We start from the raw sequence: 23,428 nt of genomic DNA on the forward strand, positions 1-23,428 counted from the left end.
AAGTACAGACTTTTGTTTTGATAAATGTTAAGTAAATAGTAATGAGCTAGAAGGAAGACTCAAAGGAGCTGCTTCCTCCAATTCCATGAGGACCTGGGGAGTGGGAGAGTAACAAACAAAATGACTGATGCTTTCCTTTGTAATGTGGATACATACCTTTTTAAAGATTCAGCTAAATCATTTCTGCCAGCACCAGTTTATTACTGTAAGTGTAATAATATATCCAAAGAGCAAATGTTTTGTCTTTTGAATAGTAAAATGCAACTTCAAATGTACTGTTTTGCATGTTTTTGCTCAGCATATTTTCATTCTTTTTTTATGTCTGGCGTCCTTACGAACCAGATGTAAGCTTTAGACACTGAAAACTCACATATATCATCAGATGTATTGAAGAATAATCTAGAGGATTTTTGTCTTGTTGATGATTTTTTATGTTTCTGTACACACTTCATTTTAGCTAATGAATTAAAAGCAAAGCAGTTAAACTTCAGCTCCGACATGAAAGTTTTATCAGTTTCGTACCACAGTTATGGTGTCACTGCTAGGAAAATATTATAGATTAAAGCCCTTTTGATTTAGAAAGAGATGGAACAAAACAGAATGTGGAATTAAAACAGAGAATGTGGAGAAAAACACAGAGTTGTAATAGACATTGAAGAGTGAGGGTGTTTAATGCAAGTGTCATGAGAATCAAATGAAATTATTGCAGAAACTTGAAGTTCTTGTTTTATGGCAGTGAGATTTTTCTATATGCGAGTGAACTAACCCATAGTATGTGGTGAGTAATGTTGTGTTATTTTCCTTGAGCTGCAAATTCAGCCAGACTTAATTATCTTTTAAAGTATTTTGTAGCGTAATCATTTTGGTAGCTTCACTCAATAGTAATTTCTGTTTACTATGACAAATTCTGGAAATTCTGCAGAATTTTGAATTCAGCTCTGGCTTGTTTTTTGGTGTGCTATAAGTGCAAGTTAAAAAGTATTCTAATCCATTCTTAATCCGTTAACGCAGGTACAACTTCTGTAAATGACTGTTTTTGAATAAGCTTCTCTGAGTAATTTCTGTTCAGTTCTGCATTTATAGGCTTCTTCAATAGCAGCAGGGTATTTGGTTCGTCATTTGCATTACTGTGTCTTACAGTCATTCAGCCTTGAGTTTGATTAAAGTGCTAATGGAATTAAAATAATGCTGTAAAAACCGCTTATGTCAGATAGTTAGTTACATTTCGTAGGCCTAAAACACAGAGCATGCATGCTCTTTTGCACTTGCTTTTTGTCTATGAACAGGTTTTTGTTTTTTTTTTTTTTTTTAATAGAGGCTCACAGGACAGCAGCAGGAGATAAACAGCTTAATGCAGAGAAAAAATGCTGTGGATGAGGAAAATGCCCGTTTGAAGAATGAATTTGGTAACTTGAACCGGAAATTTAAAGATAAAAGCCAAGAACTTAAGGTATATTGACTTGTACATAGTTTCATAAGACTGTAGCTTTGAAGTAGTTCTTTAAGCAGTGTCAGCCTTTGTGGCACAGAAAGTGACAAGCTTGGAGAAAAAATTGCCTTAGGCCTTGCTATACCTTACTGTTTTCTCACATACTAACTGAGCAAGATGCTTTAAAGCCAAGAATCCAAGCTTTATAACTTTCAGATAAATAGTTAATGATGGAAATGGAGCAAAGAAAGTAGAAGTGTGAAGATGTGGCTTCTTGTAATTAGATTCTGATGGGACTGGCATTATTAATTGATAAAGCTGAGGTCTGGGAGGATATGTCTGTGTGGGTCTCAAAAATAGCTGGGGACAGCATCAAAGGCAGCTTGATCAATTAATGGGCTCTTTGCAAATGTGTACTCATCAAAGCTGTCATCTAGCTAAAAAATATGACCCTTCCACCTGCATGAAAGAGGCCAATAAAAGTGCACAGGTGACCTTGGCCATCAAATACAGAAGCTGCTGTGAGGGTAAAACTGCACAGTTTATATTTGCTGATTAGTTCTCACTTTTTTGTTTATCGGCCCTTGTGGTACTGTTCTACAGGACACTGAGGAGTGTGCACAGAAGAAGAAAGAGCAAAACAGACTGGTTATAAAAAACCTGGAGGAGGAAAACAAGGGATTAAATATATGCTGTGCCGACCTGCTAAGTGACCTGGAGAAACTGAGGAAGCAGGAAGCACAATGGAAAAAAGAAAAATCTGGCAATGATACCAGAATAAAGGTACAAAGTGGAATGGACTCCTGGATGTTATTTGAGAATTAACTTCTCCAGACATTTCACTGCAAGTTATTTCCTTTAAATAGCAAGTTATATATTCAAATCTACCAGTGGGGACTTGCATTCATTTACATTCTATCACTTAAGACCCACAGCTTTTTAAAAATTGATGCTGCAAAGCAGGAATCTGACTTCAAATAGTCATCTTAAAATGTAATCATTAAAAAATAAAGGATGCTGTACTTTGAGATTATTTATATATATATATATATATGTATATATATGTGTGTGTGTGTGTGAAAAAATAAAAGCTTAAAATATTACCACAATTTTTTGCTTGATTTTTAATTTACTTACATATAATCTTGTTGCAGTAGACTTAATTTTTGTTGGTATGAAAGAACATGTAGTTCCAAATAAATTGTGCCCTAGCCTCCAAAGGTCTCTATTCTATGAGGGGTATTATTATTGCTTCTACTATATTAAAAAGTTATTTTCATAGTTTATGATAAAGCAGAAAAGAAAATAACTGAATACATAGTGCAGATCTTTTCTCTTTTATTTAAATCATGCTTTTTCTTGTTTCCTGGTGGAAATTGGCTTGTGTTTTTTAAATTTCTCCAAGAAATGAGCCATGAACATGGCAAATCTTAATTCAACAGCTGCTTATATACACATCTAGGTAGTGGATTCTTTTTGTTTGCATGATAAATGTACTCTTAGAAAGATGTGTTCTTTTGCATTATTGAAGTACATTCATTGCAATAGCTATCTAATTAACACCTCACCCAGAAATGCCCTTTTTTTCCCGCACTAGCAATTTTTGGATTGTTTTGGTGATGGAAACTCTTTTGAAAGAGCCTAATTCAGATCTCTTAACATGGGAAGTAAAGTTCTTGCAAATTGACTTCTTCAGACTGGTTATGATGAAAGGATTATAGAGTTCCTAGGACAAGAAATGATTTGTTGAAAAATCATTTGTAGAAATTTGTAGAAAAATCTAGTGAGTGCCAAGCTGATAAAATAATTTTTAAGTTGCCAAATGTAGTGCTTGTAATATTGGACAAGTTGTTGAAAATCTGTTACCTGTCCCTTCAATGAACACAGTCAGAATATCTCCTCTGTCTTTGTCTTCCTGGCTGATGAGGCATGCTGATGAATGAAAGAGCTGGGCAATTGTAGGGATGGGAATTAGTAGTGTTGGTATTTCAAAGGGGTTAAGTTGGTGTCTAGAGTGTGAAAGAGAGTACTTCTGGGGATGAGTGTTGCCTGAGACAGCAAGGGATGTCACAGAGTTGGATTTGCTGTTTGCAAACTAGGAAGAACTTGTTGAGATAATAAGAAATTGCAGTCTTGGCTGTAATGACCATGAAGTTGCCAAGGCCAACACCTTGAGACAGTGATGGAAGGAAAGAAGCGCTGTACAGCTCTGGAGTTTAGAAGCAGAGTCTTCAGATGTTTGGGGAACTTGTAGGTGGAATCCTGTAAGAAGCAGTTTTGAAGGGTAAAGGGCTCAGGAAAAGCTACGATGTCTTTAAAGACAGCTTTCTACAAACCCAAGTATGGTCCACTTTGGAAAAACAATGGATGTCTCAGGAGATCAACTTGGCCAAACAGATCTCACCACTAGATGCTGGTGTAGGCTGCAGATGGAAAAGAGTATTCAGGAAGTGGAAACAGTGAAAGCTGTAGAGGGACAGTTCAGAAACATTGTCTGGACACTGAAGGGTGCTGGTAACCTACGTGCAATTGAAAGTTGCAAGTAATGGCTGATACAATCAGAATTTCTTGGAACTGCTTTATTGGTGAAAAACTGAACAAGGAAAATGGGGACCTGCTGCTGAAATGGAATGATGAATTAATTACAAAAGTTAATAGATTCAGCAGAGGTACTTAATATTGTCTTTGCCTCAGTCTTCTCCAAGGTGTCCCCAAAAGTTTGTGCCTAGAGACAGACTTCAATGTGAAGTACTGAGAGTGGATATGTTGGAAGATACCTGAAAGAACTTGACTGGTACACATCCATTGGGACTGCCTGAAATTAACTGCCTTCACAGGTGCTGAGAGTGTTAGCTGCCTCTCACCCTTTAATTTGGGAGTTGAGTCAACATATTTTTGTACATGTTTTTAAGTAATAGACATGGCATTAATAATCTTAAAGATGCGTTGTGTACAGATGTTACCATGTTTGTCTCCTCTGTCTGAAGGAATAAAAGGAATCCTTCTCAAAATAAGTTAGCCCAACGTTGCCTTTAAAATGTGCATTAGATGGTAGAAATGCGAGATGTAAAACACAGATTGTTTCTTAGGAAAAGGGAAAAGTGGTTACCTATGAAAGGGCTGAAGTGTTAGCTTTTTTTTTTTCCTTCCTTTTGTCTTTAAACCATTTCCATTGAAGAAAAGTGCCACTTCTCACTTTTGAAGACTGGTTGTTACTGTAACCTACGATAACCAGGTGTAATTCAACTTCTTCAAACTGAGAGAAAGGAATATCTGCTATGGATAGTTTGTCCTTTTAAAGAACATTTCTTTAAAGTTTTGTCATACTAGCTGAAATCAGTATGAGACAGGTTAACAGGAGGATACCTGGTAAGGTGGCTAAAAGGCTGAAAATAGCATTTTATTGGTTTTCTTTTCTGTAGGTACCTTCATATAAATAATATACAGTGTACAGAAAGTTAACTGTATATATGCCTAAAGTAGTTCTTGAGAAATTTTTCTGCTTCTTTTGTGATTCTCAGAGTTTATATGTCAGCTTTCTATATGTCCTGAAAGGGAACAAATGAAAAAGTCATCAATTAGCCAGATCTCCCTATCTAAGAATCAGTTAGTTATTTGAGTTATTTGGTTGTTCTTGATACTAAACTATTGTTTAGTATCAAGATAAATATATATTCCCCCAAACTCAAGTCACAAAAGGATTTGTATGTAGATGAAAAAATGTCAGACTGGCAGATTTTAAGTGGAGGTGAAGTAAAAGATAATGGAATTGCTTACTGGTGGTTTGGTTGGTTGTTTTTGTCAATTCCTAGTTAGCATAGTACTTTTGAAGTTTCTGAAGTCTGAAGGTTGGAATTTTCAAAGAAACGGCCATCTCTCACAAGAGGAGCCTGGGATTTTAGTTCCAATGAAAAATGAGAGTTTTATTGAGATGGGACCTTGAAAAATTGCTCTCACTTCTGTCATAATATATAACAGGAAAAAACATGAAAACAAAGCTACTGTCTTTGAAAGTGACTTTCAAAGGGTTTGAAGCTACAAATAACAAAACTGTGGTGTTAATTCATAGTGACTCCATAATGGGCATAACTGTACTTCCTCATGCCTTGGTTTTCTTACACTTTTCATGTTTAAAGTTATTTTAAATTCACCTTTTCTTGCTGTCTTGCACTGCGTCTTTTATAAATATGCATTTTCTCTCTTGTATAACTGAATTATTCGATGTTTTGACTAACTGTTTCAAGTAGCTTTTTTTTAATAGGCTTTAAAAGCTTGAATCTTAAATTCTCCTTTGAAGTAAACTATAATTTAAAAACCCAGATTGGGGTATTTGTGCTGGTAAATTTTCACAAATTTACATAGCACGTTTACGCAATGAATAATTTTGGCTACTGTATCAGCAAGAAGGGAATGTGATAAATTCCATATGATCTTAAAAATGCAGATACTCAGAAATTGAGTGTAAAATATTATAGGTTTTTTCATGGTCAAAAATACGATGTTGATGAAAAGCTCGTCATGAGCCTGCAATGTGCGCTTGCAGCCCAGAAATCCGTTTAATGGGCTGCATTGAAAGAGGTGTGTCAGCAGGTTAAAGGAGGTGATTTTCCCCCTCCACTGTGCCCTTGTGAGACCCCACCAGGAGTGCCCTGTATGTTCCTGGTTTTCCCAGCATGAGAAGGACATGGTGTTCCTGGACCAAGTCTGGAGGTGGGCCCTGAGGGGACTCTGGACCACCTTACCTACAGAGACAGATTGAGCAAGTTGTGGCAGTCCAGCCTGAGGAAGAGAAAGTTGTGTGGAGACCTCATAGCAACCTTCCAGGCTCTGACCAGGGCCTACAGGGGAACCAGAGTGGGACTCTGTCAGGAACTCTGGTGAGAGGACAAGGAGGAGTGGTTACAAGTTGAAAGAGGGGAAATTTAGGTTAGAGATTCGGAGGAAATTCTTTACTATGGGGATGAGGAGACATTGGAACTGGTTGCCCAGGGAGTGGGCAGATCCTGGCAGTGTTCAAGTCCAGGTTGGATAAGGCCTTGAGCAACCTGATCTAGAAGGGAGAGCTCCCTGCCCATGGAAGGGTAGTTGGAAGTAGATGGCCTTTCAGATCCTTCCTAACCCAAACCATTTGATGATTTTATTTTTATTCAGCTGAACTTTTGTACATCAATATATGTATTTCAGTAGCTAAGGTGTTTGTATAACAAGTTTTTTTTCTTTCCCTTTTTTCATGTTTTACTCTTTCAGTAATGCTTCCAAAAAACTCGAGCTTTCAAAATATGTTCAGAAGATTGAGCTGATTAATTTCTTACTTGAAACCAAAAGCTGAAGTTAAATATGTCACAAATGAATACCGAAAGATACTTTTTTCCTAATTTTAAAATTTGCCATTAGATAACTTCTGAAGTTTTATTCATGACAAAATAATGTATTACATATTCTTTGTATTGTATTCTGCAATGGATGATGGGAACTTAAAGCATTGGTAATGTTAGATTTTTTTCATCTCTTCCATGGAAAACCTGCAACTTTGTAGTGTGGTATTAGAAATATGCAAATAGAATTTATCACAGAATATATGAACTATTAAAATTTTTGTTCACATATTAAATACCTTTAGCTACAGAGGAAAAAAATACTGAGGAGAAGCCCTACAGTTACTTGTCTGCAAGTTATAAATACCTTATTACACTTAAAAAGTTTTATGTGTTGATAGTGAACTGTCTCCTATAATTTTGAATTTTTTCATTATTCAAGGAAAAATTAAGTTTCTCTACCTAGCCTTTGGCACTGAATGGTGACTCATTTGTTGGGTACACCAGGTGTGTAGCCTGATATTTGTCGAGAAACAAATTAATTTCATACTTCATTCACATGTGAATTTTGCTATTTCCTTACATCAATGTTATTAACAGGACATGATAGTTTTCATACAATTTCAAGGATTTCAAGGAATTTGATGGTAGTAAACTTCTGATACATCTAAATGCCTATAAGACATTTTAATGCAATTTTAAGGAATTTAATTTATTTAAATTTTAATTATTCACTTTTTAGTTATAGAAATATTTTGATAACCTCAATATTTGAGGCGTCGTTGCTGAAAGGGAAATATATGTGTTTTCTTATTTCTTTAAGTCTGTATGTAAATGGAAAACTAATATACTCTTGGCAGTAGATTAGGGATGATATTCTAAGAGAAGGCTTTTATTTTAAATTATTAATGAATCATGGAATATTTGCCTTACTGAGAATGAGTGATTGCATCTGTGAGTAGCATAATACCAAAGAAGGTCTAAGGCTGTTGCCACCATCTGAAATTCTGTTATTGATATTGCTGTAATATTTATATTTCCAGTCTTGCCTCAAAACACTCTGGGGAGAGTAGTCATACAAAGCTTGGTAAGGACTGATATGCTCTTCTTAGGGAACTCCAGCAAGGTTTATGTAGATGTTGAAGTCTTCTTTGAGTAAGCTGCCTTGCTACTGTGTTTACTAGATACACCTTTGCAGTTTGCTGACTAACTTCTATGGTAGGGCTCATGGTAAAAGGCAGACCCTTCCTCGTTTGCATTCTTTTCAGTGAGCACTTTCAGAAATTTTCCGGTATGCTGTTTCTTCTCCTGAAGAAGCTATTCCTTGCACTGAATTTAGCAGTGCATAATAAGAGCAGATTTAACAAGCAGTCTCAAAAATTAATCTATATCTATGATTCTTAGTTCATATACATGATATTGTGAATTCTTGTGAAAGGTTAAAACAATGAATGCATAGTTGCTTTTCTTAGAAACTTCTACATAGAAAACAACGTTTAATCAGTTTAGCAGTTAAATTGGGAAGGTTGCAAAGGTTTGATTCAGGTTCCTCCTTCTGCATCCAGCAGCTGAGGTAAGGAAAACTTCTTAGAGTAAAGAAAAGGTGGCCACCTATAATTTGAAATACGCCTTTTTTCCTGGTATTTCACGTTTTTCATACATGCATATATACCTACCTATATGTATTTGCTTAGATTGCAATAAATGTATGTGTATATGTATGGGCACTTCCATATATCTATATATATAGATAACTTGCATAGCAGATTTTAATTATTTCTTCTTAATGCATTTCATTTGCTTTCTTTGCAGAATTTGGAAACCGATTTAGCAGAGACAAGAGAACAAAAAGTTTGCACAGTATATGCAGTAACTTGTCATCTCAGGCAGATGTGAAACAGGAAGAACTTTTCCAAAAGGATTGTGATGTGGTTGGAGTTAAGTAAGTATTTCATAATAACTTAAAGTCTGAATCCTCTCAAAAAGGCTATTGTTCCAGTTAAAAAGCAGTATCATGCATTGAAGATACTTTTGTGTAACAGTGTGTTTTACCATTCTGTTCACAAGATGTAAGGCTTTTGGAAGTCTGCAGGTTTATGTAGACTCTTCCTGATACATTTTGACTCTTGTATATCTTAGCTGGTTTTGAGTAGTGATAGACTTGAGAAATTATACTTCTGTAATTTGCAATGTGTCAGAGAACTACCAATCTTGACTGAAGGTAATAAAGTAACAATATGATTAGGGACATGAATATTAATTAGAGAGGCTAAACGCCCTAAACTTGAAAAAGCTTTAAGCCTAAGTGTAACTTCTTAATTAGATTCAAATCTGACAAGTCACCAAAAGTCTACATAGGCCTGTTCTAAAGGTTTAAAGTGCAGTGATTTAAGCTTTATCTTAGGCCTCACACACTATTTCTTTACACTGAATCTGTAAGATTAGTGCTGCATTATTTGTGTCTTGGAAAAGAACTAAAGGACAGAATGAATTATATAAATTGAAAAGATTACTGAATTCCCCAGAATTAAGGTAATATCAGAAGATAATTGGTAACTCTAAGTCAGTTGTCAGAGAATTGTCCATGTTTTACTTCTTAACTGCAGAGGCACACACATTGTTTCATTCCTATGTTAGATTAATTTAAATGGTGGTTTTGCCTGAAGAGCTGCAGTTGGGAAGTAGAAATCATTGGTATGGATACTCCTCTTTACTTTCCAAGCACAAAAAAATCTTTCTGTAGGGAGTCAATATCTAAGTCTTTTCTTTTTAAACCAAAAACCAAGAAATGTTATTTTTGATGCATCTGAACTAAATTGTCATCTTGAAATCTTGTCATGTTGAAATCTCTGCAAGAAAGATGATGTCTTTACAAGAAAAATGATTTTCATGTTTAGAAGAAATTATACCAGTTGGGTTTTTGGGTTTTAAAAGTCAATAAATATGCATAAGCTTATTGGGAGATTGTATTGAAAGAGGCAGTCAATAGAATTTGTGAAATTCAGCAATCGACTAATAGAATTTCCTGAAATTATTCTCAGAAAAATACATATGTGTGAGGACTGGGGACAACAAAGAAGGCATTTTAGAGTCTGGTAGTCAAGTTTGCAAAGTTACTGCTTGCTGGTTTCAGCTTCAGATATTGCAATCTGAGTCGGCCAAATCTTTGAACTTCAAATTTCTCAAAATGAATTCTTTGATATTCTTTGGAAAACAACCCCTTAGAATTTGGCACAAGCACCTCATTAAAATATGGAAGTAAAATAAAGACATTTTTGAACATAAGATCTGAATATGAGGTAATAAAGAGATGAAGACTACACTTATTTTAAAGTGAAGTTGTCTTCTATGTTTTCCATATAACGAATCCTCTAGATTTATGGGAAACTATTTGGTAAATCAGTCATATGGGGGGGTTTTCCTTACTAGATAGTTAGTGGTATTGCAATAAGTAATAGTATTTTTGGATATCACCAGTATTTGAGTTATGCTTCACATGTCTGTATGTATATGTTTGATCAGTATCATTATAATTAGTTGTCTGCTAATCTTAATGAACTTCAGCTATAAATTTCTTGTTGACATTTCTGTTATGAAGAAAGAAGGCTTAAGCTTATATTATGTAAAATTCACAGTTTCAGTAGTTAGCAATACATACCAAGACTTGCAAATATTTTGTACTTTTATAGTATAGAATACTGAAATTTCTCCTTATCTTCTGAGATGTCAGTATGTAGAGAAAATTGCTTTTCTGTTATTTCTCAATTAAAAATTACATCAAAATTAAACAAGTCTTTGTAAAAAGAAGACAAACTCTTATTTAAATTAAAGTAACAACTCCCCAGTTAAAGGAAAAAATCTGAGGAGAAAATGAATTCTTTCCATCTTCTCATTTTCATAGGCCAAAGTCTTGCGACTCTGCTGACTTAATCATTAAAGCATTTAATTCTTCCTGTTTATGGTAATGTTGTTGGGTTTTTTTTAAATCCATTTAAAAGTTATTCTTATGAAAGTATTACATTGAATGCTTGGTTGTTATTTGATGCTGGCAGAAAATTCTCGGACAAATAGTGTGGAAAATACCCCATCCTCCTTAGTATCTTCAGTTTCCCATAATCAATTTCAAACTTCAGAGCTAAAAAAGGCAATCTGACTTGCAAATGCGTCTGCTCTCCCCAGTGTTCTGTCTCACTGTTTGCTGCCTTCCTACCTTCCCCACCCTCTCATTCCATGAAAACAGAGCAGGAACACAATTGAAATTATTAGAAACAAGCTCTAGAAGCAGAAAGAAAGAAAAAAAGTCAACTGGCTTCCTTCATTTGGTGTCTTCTTTCACATACAGCAAAGGCAGATTCAGAAAAATATGAATGTCTGAATATGATTCAGAAAAATGAATATGATTCAGAAAAATATGAATGTCTGATGACACCTTGGTAATACTGTCCGAAATTTTTACATTATGTGCTAAGTTCAATTGCAGAAGCAAGTCTCCAAGGGAATGTGTACATACTGGGCTAGTGCTCTGTTTCTTGTGCATTCACCACTTCCTGTGTTGTGCATATCTGTCAGCTTGTTGGAAGAGGTTTTTTTTAGTTTAACAGTAAATATGTCTGTAGACATCAAGAGAATTGTTTTCTTCAGGAAATTAATAGATATCAAACTTTGAAGAAATACTCCAGTGCAACTCTAGTTCTACAGAATAACAAGGTGGTTTTGAAAACACTGCCATATGGCAGTAAAAGTCTGCTACATACTTTTGAGGTGTGGAAGATAAATTTTCTAGGACCAGTGACCAAACAGTATTTACAGGATACATCCTGTATAGTGACTGTCTTCAAGAAGCCATTACCTTTCTTTTTTGGCCTAATTTTTGCAAAGCACTCTTCACCTTACTGGGTTTCATTTCAAACTTTCCAATTACCTGTGACATGTTTTCTTGTTATATTTTTGATGTTTTAATTTGGTACAGATTTTCTGTATCTCTTTAGAGTCCATGGTAACCTTTCCATTTTCATGTTAACAAGCTTGGTGACTTTTGCTTTAAAATTGTGCTAAATACCAGGGCCTAGAACTTTGTGGTCTGACACAGCTCTGGTGGAGCTCTGAACATCAAACTGGAGAAGTTTGATTGACTCACTGAGGCTTGAGCCTTGCTGTCACAAGTATCCAGGAAATATTAAACTGTTTGCAAATAGAGTGAAATCGATTCTAAAATGAATTTTAATTTCTTGCCCCAGTGTTTTTAGTGGAAATGTGGGCCATGACTTCATTCCTTTGATTCTTATCTTGTCCAACTCTATCCCTGATGATTTTACAACTCTTTTTTCTGTAATAATGTTTCTATTTTTACTCCCCCACTATGTGTGCCCCCACCTTGCCCACCACCCCTTCCAACGCATTCCAATGCAGTTACTATTAATTTGTGTGTTGTAAATTATGAGGCAGTCAGATTTTTACTCAGGTCTTGTTTTGCTGCTCTTGTATTTTTCAGATTATTCTTTGCTGTGTGCTGCAAACCATTTTGTAGTATTTACGCCATTTCTATGAGAAGTCATAATTTGTAGCAACTGTCACTGTGTTGTATTTTTAAACTACAGGTAGTGGGATCTAGAGATTTCTTGATTTACCCCAAAGGATCATGTATTCCCTTGGTAAAAAGGACAGCTGAGATGCTCAAAGTCCCAGTATATTCACCAGAATTGTGGTGGTGAAACAAAGCTAAGAACATCACCTGAAGTGATGTATATGTTTTTAATTCTGTTTGTAGCACAGCATGTTCCATAGCTTGTGGAATGACAATACTTATTCATTTCATTTACATCTCTGGGAAGCCACAGGTTACTCTAAAACCCTTGATCGGGGCATATAAGGCCCCTTGCCTCTGCAGGGATGGAAAGGTTTTATTTAACATTATGTTTTAGGGATAGAAGGAAATGTTTGTGAACACCAAAGCTGTCTCTGCTCTAAGCAATAGTAGTGACTTAAATATTGTTACTGGTTGGATAAGGTGTCAAATGTTTGAGTCTTGCTTCTGTCTGTTTTGTGGTGTCTTCATGTAGCATCAACCTGAAAGCAAAGTTTACTAAGGTTACTATACCAACAATCTTACTTCAGCGACTGAAATAATTTAGTAATGCTCTTCTATTTTGATGTGAGAAAGATCCGACTGTTTTTCATAGCACACACTTTCTTGTTGCCTGAAGTGTGCAGGTCACTTACTGTAAAGTTTTTCATTTCCCATTCTATTCATTTTAAGATAGGAGGTTAGAGACAGAGAGGTGTTTTTTTATTTCTCAGTACTACCTGCTGACTTTACTCTTAAAAAGGTTAAAAGCTCTCAATGTATCATAGTGTGTTAGTTTATGGGAAGTTTGGGGTGATGGAAAAAAGTAGACTTAAGTGTTGCAGTTTGGGTCTTAGCTGACAGTGCTGTTTCTTCAATTACTGTTGCTCATGACTACTTTTTTCTTAAAATTGTGTTTCTTTAAAGTGTAAGGTATGTTGAAACACTTTATCACCATGTGCTTGTATTTATATATATATGTATGTGCATGTTTACATATAATTTATATATTTTATATGTAGATGTATTTATTTTTATATATCTGTATATATGTATAGATGCCTGTATAGGTGTGTGTGTGTATAATGGCTCTGATATGTTAAATGCCACTCATTATACTTGTTACATTCAATTAGTAATTTTTGGTTCTTTCTTCTGTTACATGCTCACCCAAGACAAAAAGTTTTCTGAGGACTTGACATAGTTATCCTGCTGCAGTGATAGAATAAGGTGACTGTCTTATAGAGCGTTTCTTGTTTGCTGCTTAGAGTAAGCATGTTAATAAATATTTTGAGGTTGATTTTGAATACTCTGAGCACAGGACAAGCAAATTAGTAACAGAATCACAGAGATCACTCAGTGGCTGAAACTGGCAGACACCTCTGGAGATGGTGTAGTATGCTCCTCCAGCAGATCTGGCCCTCTGCTCCAGCAGTATCAGCTACAGCAGGCTGCCCAGTACTGTGTCCAATCTGAGTATGTCCAGAATGGAGACTCTGCAACCTCTCTGCGTAGGCTCTTCCAGTGTTTGGCCTCTTTCAATGGATAAAAATATTTTTACTGTGTTTAGCTGGAATTTCATCTTGTTGTTATTGGTGCTTATTGCCTCTTTTCCTGTCACTGAGCACCACTTACATCTGCATCTTCTTTCTAGATTGCCATCAGGTATTTAAAGATGTTGATAGTTCAATTGTCCCCAAACTTTCCTTTCTCCAGGCTGAGCAGACCCAGCTTTCTAGCCTCTCTATGTATTCTATGCTGCTCTCTATGCAGCAGATGCTGCAATACTTTAATTATCTTTGTGGCCCTTCATTGGCTCTCTCCAGCCATGTCCATGTTTCTCTTGGACTGGGGAGCCCAGAAACTGACATAGCACCAAGATTTGCTTTAAAACTTCTGACTAGAGGGGAAATATCACCTCCCTTGTCCTGCTGGCAGCAATATCTTCTTCAAAGCTCAGGATGTCATTGGCATTTGGCACAAGGCCACATTGCTATCTGATGGCCATTCAGGTGTCCACCAGGATCTCCAGGGCATTTTCTGATAAGGTGCTTTCCAGCTTGTCTGTTCCCAAATTGTGCTTTTACACAGGATTTTTAACCCCAAGGGCAGCAATTTGCACTTGTCTAAGTTGAACTTCATGAGGTTCCTGTCCAGCCTTTTGTCTGGTCTGTAAAGGTTCCTCTCAATGGCCAAGCATCTTTTGTGCAATCCCCCTTTTTTGTGTCATCAGCACAGTTGCTGTGGTGCATTCTGTCTCACTGTCTGGGTCATTAATGAAGATGTTGAAAAGTGGTGGCCCTAATGTTAGCCCCTAGGCTACTCCTGTAATGTGTGGCCTTGTGCTTAATTTTGCTTAAAGCTCTTCAAACCCAGTAGTTCTACCAGTTCAAGTGGTGGACAGTTTTGAGCAGACAGTTTTACTGTCTGCATATCTAGCCTATACCTCATCAGTCTGTCTATCAAATTTTATGGGACACTATGTCAATAGTGTTACTGCAACCAAAAAGAAGAACATCCAGTGCTCACCCCTTATGCAATAAGAATTCCTTCAGAGAAGGGCATTGCCTCAAAGAAGGCTGCCAGGCCAGCTGGTTAGAGCATGGTGCTAATAACATCAAGGTTGTGGGTTCAGTTCCTGTAAAAGCCATTTACTTAAAGAGTTATACCTGATGGTCATTGTGATTCCTGTCCAACTCAGAATATTGTATGAATCTGTAAATATTATTTCCTCTTATGACTCCTAGTGATCATCTTCTCCACTACATGGTCCATCACCTTCCCAGGGACTAAGACGCAATTGACTGCTCTAGTTTCCCAGAACCTTCTTTTTGAACATAGGCCTTCCTAAAGAACCTGTATACATGCATGCAGTGCTTCAGTCATGTGAGTTGTCCCACCTTGTCTCTGTGATCCCAGTGAGTCCAGCAGGTGCAGACAGATCTCTAATTCCTCCTGTTGTCCTCCATGAAGATGTGCTGTGTCCATTTGAACAGCAGCTTCAGGTAGGCACCCAGTTGAGCTAATTTCCCGGTGTATGGAAAATCACACTGTAAAACACCAGTTTCTACAAAGGAGACAAAGGAGTCTTGGGTTTTTGGAAGACATGGCCTCCTTTATCCTAAATTCCTGACTGCATGTTGCCCCCCTCCTCCTTTTCCCACTGGCTGAGGTTCTAGGAGGATAAAGCCTTCCTGAATCACCTACAACATTCCCCCTGTAAGCTGTATCCCCGTCACCCCCATCATGCATTGCATGGCTGTGAAAACTAGCTTTAAGCCCACCCTGGCTGGAGAAGTTAATATTCGTAAGTCTAGTAAGCCTGCACATTTTGCCCTGAAGTTCAGCATGGACTTGGTTCTGCAACAAACTTGAGTGGCTTGATATTCATGAAGACCCCCACACCCATTTCTCCAGAACTTCACTGGTTCTTTCAGAATGAGTTGTTTGTGAAGATATTATCACCCATTTCTCCTCTCACCATGAAGACTCTTATGAACCTCCCTCATACTGTCAGCAGCCCATTATTTATGTGCTTAAAGTGAACATCCTCCCTGAACATTCTGCTGCTCATCACAAGGTCTTTTCTGTCTGTATCTACCTGTGTCCTTTTGCTTGCCAGTCCAGGCCACAGCTCCCTCACTTGCCGTTTCATCAACATCTTTGATCCCTTCTTTTCCTAATTTAAAACTCCCCTCGTTGATTGGGCCCATTTGCTATCAAAGTGCTTATTTATGCATAACTGTTTGTTTGCACATTGGTACTGAATAGTGCCTGGTAAAGGTTAGCGTAATTTCAATATTGGTCTGTAAAAGTGAAATAAAAGAAGGCTCCCCCATTGATTTGCAATGTAAAAATAGTGCCTCATTCACTAAAGACAAAAGCAAGTTAAAGTACAAGTAGGAATAAATAAAGTTTGATTTCTAGAATGTATTGTAATGGAATTGTGACTAAATTTTCTTACACTTAAAAAGCCTTGAATTTAACATAAACAAATGTGTTAATGTGTTCTGACTGTGCTGTGGTTCTTGTGTGGCGGGCTGCAAGATTTAGTTTCCCCCTCCCACCGCCTTCCCTTAAGGATATAACTGGAAGTCTGATAAAGTCAACAAAAAAGATTCCCATTGACCTGAATACACTTTGTGGGCAGACCATTAGAGAACACATAATACTGCATTCTCGGGTGACAGATGCAGATAACTGCATTGATGTTTGCATACAAATTAAAGAGTAGCAATATAGCAGACTGGTCTTGAGGGTTCAACATTATCCCATGTTTTTCCCTTCCACAACAAAATGAAGATTTGATTGGAGAACCTGTGCAAAATTAATATAATCTGTGTTTCAACTGCAGTGAAAAGATGTGTTATTTTCAATTATATACATGCAGTCAGGGAAATTAAAGAAGAGCTCGTTTGGAAGCCTGTTGTAGAGCTGTCAGAAAGCCCTGGTATATCACTTGTCTGTAGTTCTGCTGCTATTCTTCTGAACAGAATTGAATTAGTACATATGCAATACATACTGCAGTTGCACTTTCATACATCAGGAGTCTTTAGTGTATCTCTACCTTTGTTAATTTTGGGGAACTACTTTACAATTCATGCAGAACAGCAGGACTTAGTGTTAAGTCCGAGTAAGCATGGTTAGTATGTCCTTAAGTGTTATACTTTGTTGCTCTCATAACAGGCTTTGTGAAATGGTGCTTTTTAACAATAAAACTATCTGACTGTTATATTGCACATGCAGTTTAAATTCATATGTAATTATTCAGATGTATCTGTATTGAATAATCATTCAGTCACAAATTCTAATTAGTGGCACAGGTTTTAGGAAAAACTTCTGTGAATTTCCCTTAAAATGGTTTATTTGTGATTCTGTTTTCCCTGGAAGAAGACAATGAAGTTGGTATTGCTGCTTACCTTTTATACATGAATCTTTACCTAGATATCTCCAGAAGCATTAGAAAAATGCAATGATAGCTCCTGTTAATGATAATTCCAGTCACAGAAATATTACATATGTGTTAGAGGTCAAAAAGACAATTCTTTGAGGAAGTAAGGAAGAAAATTAGTTGGAGTGCTAAATATATATTTTGGTATCTCTGTGTAATACTAGTTTGAAATGTGCTTGTGAATTAAAAGGGAACTAAGTCAAAAATACATAAGCAGAGATTAATAGAGTCATCAGTACTTTCAATGTATGTTGTAGAAAATATTCAAAGTCTTAATCATTGTTTATAGTAAGTGTTACTGTGCTTTTATCTTAATTTAGAAAGTCCATCGGCAGTACAGTGAAATTATTAAAGAATCTGATTATACTAGATCTATCCTATGGTTGCATTACAACACCATTCCTCTTATTGTTTTTATAAGGCTTTTATTATGTTATATGATATGCACCAAAGGTTTTGCTTACTTTGTTTATGGTGCAGTATTCTGTACCTGCAGACAAAAAGTAATTTATCAGCAAACATATTCATGTTTCTAGGGAGTAGATGCATGTCAAAAAAAAAAGGTTGCTTCACACATACTCTGCAAGTTCAGGAAAAAGTTTTACCTTTTTCTGATTGTTCTAGGTAAAAAAAACCCAACAACTTATTTACAGTTGATGTGTTCTGTGTATTTTACATTTTGAGACTTACTGCTAAAGAGTTAACTGAATATTGATTAGAATGAGATGAAGTAGTGAAAATTTATTTATTTTAGAGCAGTTAAAGCATTACAGGGAAATAGAAAGGCATCCCATTTTGAAAGGCAACTGTTTTTTAGATATTTCTCAAAAGTGTATGGTAAATATTTTATATGTAACTTAGAGTGTTTGTAAGGCAATTGACAGAAAAATAAATGAAGATATGAAGCTCATTATCTACAATAAAATTATTTGCATACAATTTTTTTGACAGAGGTCATTGTTCTTTTTCTTAATTTCTCTTTATTGCTTGTTTTGCACAGAAAGGAGCTAGAGGAGCTACAGAATCTTTACAGAGAAAACATTGAAGATAGAACACAGCAGGCTGAGCTGATAAAGCAGCTAGAGGCTCTCAGTGCTGATATACAAAAAGTACTGCAAGACCATGAATATGCTCACACAGCTAAAACAACATATCAAAAAGTATGTTATTCTGCTTTATGCTCATAGGGTTCATTTTAATATCCATCTGTACAATATCAATGCACAGAGTAATCAAAGCTCTTTGTAGTGTTGCATTTTTTAGATCTCTGTTATTCTCTATTATTGCCAAAATATAATTGAGTATCTGAGTTTATTGGTCTGACTGCATACCAGCATATATGGCCCCTTGCATACATAGATGGATCAGCCTTAAAAAATTAAGATTTAGTTTCATCTGAAGAAAAGTAGGATTGAATTGCCAAGAGTATAAATTTCTTTATCCGATTTGGTGTTAATTATGTTTTTATCTTCCTCTTCTGTAGGACAGGAGCTTTCTATTACTAAATTCTCCAGATTGATTTTCATAGTTCAGGGGAAGATGTTCTTTTCACTGAGCAAAGTATTTGTGTGAATCACAAAGAATATTAGTGGTTTAAGATACAAAAAACTGCTCTATAAAAATTACCTGGAAAAATTAACTATAATATCTTTTGAAATGGTTAACTAGTTCACGAAGTTGGAACAATACTCACATTTGCAGAATGGTTTTATGTTTTTGGTGAATGTCAGGGAAAACATTCAGTCTAATGATCTGCCAAACACTCACTACTCAGAACTTCTTTCAGGTTTATGAACTTATATATATGTTTCAGTCTCTAAGAAATACAAAAAATATGTTTGCTTCTTTCTTAGAAAGATTAAGAAGGAAGAAGGCAAGGAAGAATTTCTATAAACAACTTTCACATGCCTTCTACTATCTTGGAACTGCCTTCTGAAGTTGTGTATTGCCAAAAAAACTTTTCTTCCCTTTCTCATCTTACTTAGAGTGTGCAGATTGTAATAAAATTGTGAAATTACACATGAGTCAAACCAGTTAAACCCAGAATCAGTACTGGGTTTCCAAAGATGTGTTTATTTAGTGTTTACAGCTTGTAGTGTCCAACAATTCTTGTCTGTTTGACACTGTACCATGTGATGTTGTTTGCCGAGGTAATTTGAAATAGTGTGGAATGCCAGCATAAAGAGCTGTTGCATATAAAAAAGGGTGGAAAAAATCCCAAACACCCTAGAAAACTCTACAGTTTATTTGACTGCAGTGATGATACAGTGATGATACAATGATGATATTAAATAATTTCTGCATTGCAGTAGTAGCTCAGTCAATCTACAAGTAGAACTTCTGTCAAAGTTGTTCAGAACATGTACAAGGCAGGAGGAATTTCTCTGTCTAGAGCAAGATAGAGTAAATTCTAGAATAAACAAAAAAAAGAGAACTGAGGGTTCAGGAGTTGCTAGTTTTTTTTTATTTTCCATTCTCTAGTCAATGCTTCTGAAGGTGTTAAATGAATCCTTTGAGTCACTCAAAGAAAAAAAAAAAAAAAAAAAAGGGAAGACAGTATGACATGTCTTCTCTGGTGGCTATAAAACCATATTCTTCCAGACAAGTCCTACAACAACACAATATGAAAGAAAATAAACCTGGATTTTCATGAGACTGTTTTAAAGCATGAAAAAACTTTTTATAAAGGTTGCTTTACCTTGCACAGTGGAGATTTTGCCAGTATTTCTTCAGTATGGGAAAGAGTTTGACCTGTCCTGTGAAAAATACTTGCTTAAGTAATATGTAAAATTGATGGTTATATTAATATAGCTATAGGGTCAAACCACTTGTAATCTGGGCTTGGTTCAATATTTAGGATTTCTTCAGAAAGATGATTCACAGTTCTTAGTCAGTGTAGACTTTAAATTTCTGCCTATCTTACCTTATAACAAGATTAGTGTGGTTTAGAAGATAAACCCTAATTTTTGATAACTGCCAAATAGTCCTAGTTTACAAAAGACTCTAAAATTTGCTGGTTTGGAGATGTTGAATTCAATATTTTTTAACATGGAGGAGTGAACTCTCTTAAACTAGCAAAATCCAACTCATATCTGCTAAAAAATTACTATTGTGGAACTGCTAAGTCATCTTTTTGTAAAATATCAAACCTGAAAAAAATACGGAAAAAAGAGAAAAAACAGTGGAAAAAGGAGTAAGTGAAGTTCCTGAGTCACAGTGGAATAGAATTAATGTTTGTGGCAAGTTGAGTTAAGAGAACTTCGGAAGGCGAAAGGAATTAATTTATTGTGACAGTCCTATTCTGTATTTCTGATCAGAACTGTATAAAACAGCCAATTGTAATTGCATCAAGTAACGTGGATTTTTCAAATCACAAGATATGTCTACCGAAGTCACAGCAGGCTTTTGAAAAACTCAGCATCTATAGAAATAATATAAATGTCTATTTTTTGCTTCAATGAGAGAGGCACGAACTATTGCAGACAAATCTGTGTTCTGTTTGTCTTCCCTGCATTAATAATATGCAGTCTGCAACAGCTAGATAAGGATGTGTCAGCTATTCCATAAATACAGTCACAAAGGAATATTTTCCTACTTCTTCAAATGGCATTGAGCCTATCAGCGTGTACATCCTATGATATATTGTCCCTTACAGCAAGATCAATGACCTCTCTGTTAGTGGTCAGATAGGCACTATGTGCTGGAGCTCAGGCTGTTTGGTTGGCTCACATATTCAAAGTTCAATGGTTAACAGGGTACCATTGAGAAAAACAGGTTTTTGTGTTGATGTTGATGTGTAGTATGAACCAGGAGACTGAAAAAAGAAAAAATATTTATGATAAATCTGAGGTCATTCATTTGCTTTGAATGATGTATAAATGTATTGAGGACCACAGATTTTCAAGTCTAGCTGTAGTGAGCAGCATGTTGAGGTCTGTAACCTGTTTTATCAAATTGGGTTTACTTTACATACCTTTTTTCTCTAAGTACAAATTTTAAGGATGCTGTGTTCTACAATAACTCCTTTACATTAGAGCTTTTATGGAAATAAATTGATGTCTGTTTCATATTGCAGCTGTAGTTCATATTCTCAAGGATAGAGAATATTTTTCTAAAATGTGTAGCATCTGCTTTAGTGGTCCCAAATGCTCTGGGGACTTCATTCCTGTGCTGGATTTAATGAGACTCAATAGATTTGTCCTCATCAACAATTTCAAGGTGGAGAGATTTCAATCAATACTAGGGATGATAAGACAAGAAGAGATTCTGAAGTCCTTGGCCAGTTTATCACAGTTTTCTGAAATTTACAATTTAAGGCCTTTGTTTTTATAATGCTTTACTTTCACTTGATCTGATGTGGCCTTTAGGATCCATGTTAATCATACTGATCAAAAGTCGTTCAGTGGAAGGCCTTTTTAGTGGAGTGGAAATAGCATTGTCATTCAACAGGAAATGATAATTTATGTCCTGGACCTCAGCTCTCAGATAGATAATACTATCAATAGTGGTAGTGTGCATGTCTGTGGATGAAGAAAAGCATTCTGCAGTAGTCTAATGAGACTATTTAGATATAGTAATTAGAAATAAGAATTTCCAGTTATGAGACATCACAGAAAACTGCATCAAGGTCATCAGCAAGTAGACAAAAGTAGGAACATGACAGATACATTTTCAGATGTTGTTCTGTACCTGCATTTGCCTTTGCTAGTCTTTCTCATGGTGTCTTGTGCAAGTAGTTTGCTTTCCTTCAAGCCCACGAAATTGTCATCAGAACATCAAGTTATTGTGTTGATCATAATATGATTGTTTGACATTTCCAGTATTTTTTGTAACTGCAGCAACCTTTAAGCATAGTTAAAAATAAATGTGTTTATGTAAGCAGTATTAAATTCTGAAAATAAATGCTAAACCCCTATAAATACCTGTAAATGCTAATAGTAGTGCAGGTTCCTATTCAAATTAGAATGAAAAGCCTAAGTCCTTTCATACATTATAAGGCAGGAGAGAAACAACATGTCCAGTCAAATATGCTAAAGCCCACATAAGTAATAAGTGTATTTTCATTTTAATATCTACTATGGGAAGGTTTTGAGGAAATCAGATCTTTAACAGGTCCCCACACTTGAGTTCAAGCTCAGATAGTGTTCTCTGTAGTTGGAAAGTGTGTTAATTAAGGTAGTCTTTGTTTCTTGCATGCCAAACATCAGTACACTTGGTCACATTCTAGCAAATAGATTTTGGCATCAGATGTGCCTATAGGTTGAAGTTGAAGAGTCTCTTACGGTGATATTAAATTGTGCACTCACAGGCAATAGTTTTCATGCTTGAAGGACCCTGTACTGGTATTAGACCACAACAGTTCCGGTGTGTAATTGTGTAGACTGATACCTGCAGTATATTCAAGTATTTGTGAGGGGAAAAGTGAATATAGATAAAATGAAAGTAATATCATGAATATGCTATATATAGTCTGTCTGGACTGTCCCTTCACCTTCACCCTAGAATTTTTTCAGCTGATTTCTCCCCTTGTTCTTTTCAAATTCTCATAAAAAGCATGGGTTGTAACTTGGATTTCTGCAATGGTGCTGTAATAATTTCTATTATAGTTTTACTTTGTCTTAATTTAGACTAACTTTTAAAAATTTATGTCATTACTATATGTTCAGTATTACTGTATGTTTGGATTCAGAAACAGCTGGATGTAGCAATTAGTACTATGATTTAGTTGACACAATGGCTTTGGTCAAAGGTTGTACTTGAATGATCTTCAAGGTCATTTCAGGCTTAGTGATTCTATGATTCTATTTACTTAGGTCTCTGTAATATACTTTTTTAGAGTGTGAGCATTTTGATAAAACATTTAATGTAGGATAGTACTTGTTTTATACACAGTACCTATAATGTGGTTACTGTTACATTTTTTAGATGGATCTACCTTAGCGTTAGTTCCTCAGCTGGAACATTGAAGAAAGTCTCCCAACTGACCCTACTCTCATACTTCAGTTGATACCATAGAAAAGTAATGACAGTATGAACTAAATACCTTTTAGATCATGAAATTGAAAAATGTACCTTGGCTGTTAGCTGGCATTTAGTGCATAGGAGCAATCTAAACCTACTTTAAAATACATCCTGCACACTTGTTAGGTGTTGGTAATTTGTTTTAGCTG

At 35.7% G+C, this 23,428-nt stretch overlaps 1 protein-coding gene across 1 annotated transcript in view; it reads left to right on the plus strand.

The window, feature by feature from the left end:
- Positions 1 to 23,428, plus strand: part of CNTLN (centlein) — a 169,139-nt gene that overhangs the window by 32,676 nt on the left and 113,035 nt on the right. Inside the window, 5 exon segments of the mRNA XM_054517974.1 lie at positions 1,316 to 1,450; positions 2,033 to 2,212; positions 8,557 to 8,587; positions 8,590 to 8,686; positions 18,259 to 18,418. Of these exon segments, the coding sequence (XP_054373949.1) occupies positions 1,316 to 1,450; positions 2,033 to 2,212; positions 8,557 to 8,587; positions 8,590 to 8,686; positions 18,259 to 18,418 (603 nt within the window).

The sequence above is a fragment of the Molothrus ater genome, chromosome Z (genome assembly GCF_012460135.2).
Source record: "Molothrus ater isolate BHLD 08-10-18 breed brown headed cowbird chromosome Z, BPBGC_Mater_1.1, whole genome shotgun sequence".
NCBI lineage: Eukaryota > Metazoa > Chordata > Aves > Passeriformes > Icteridae > Molothrus > Molothrus ater.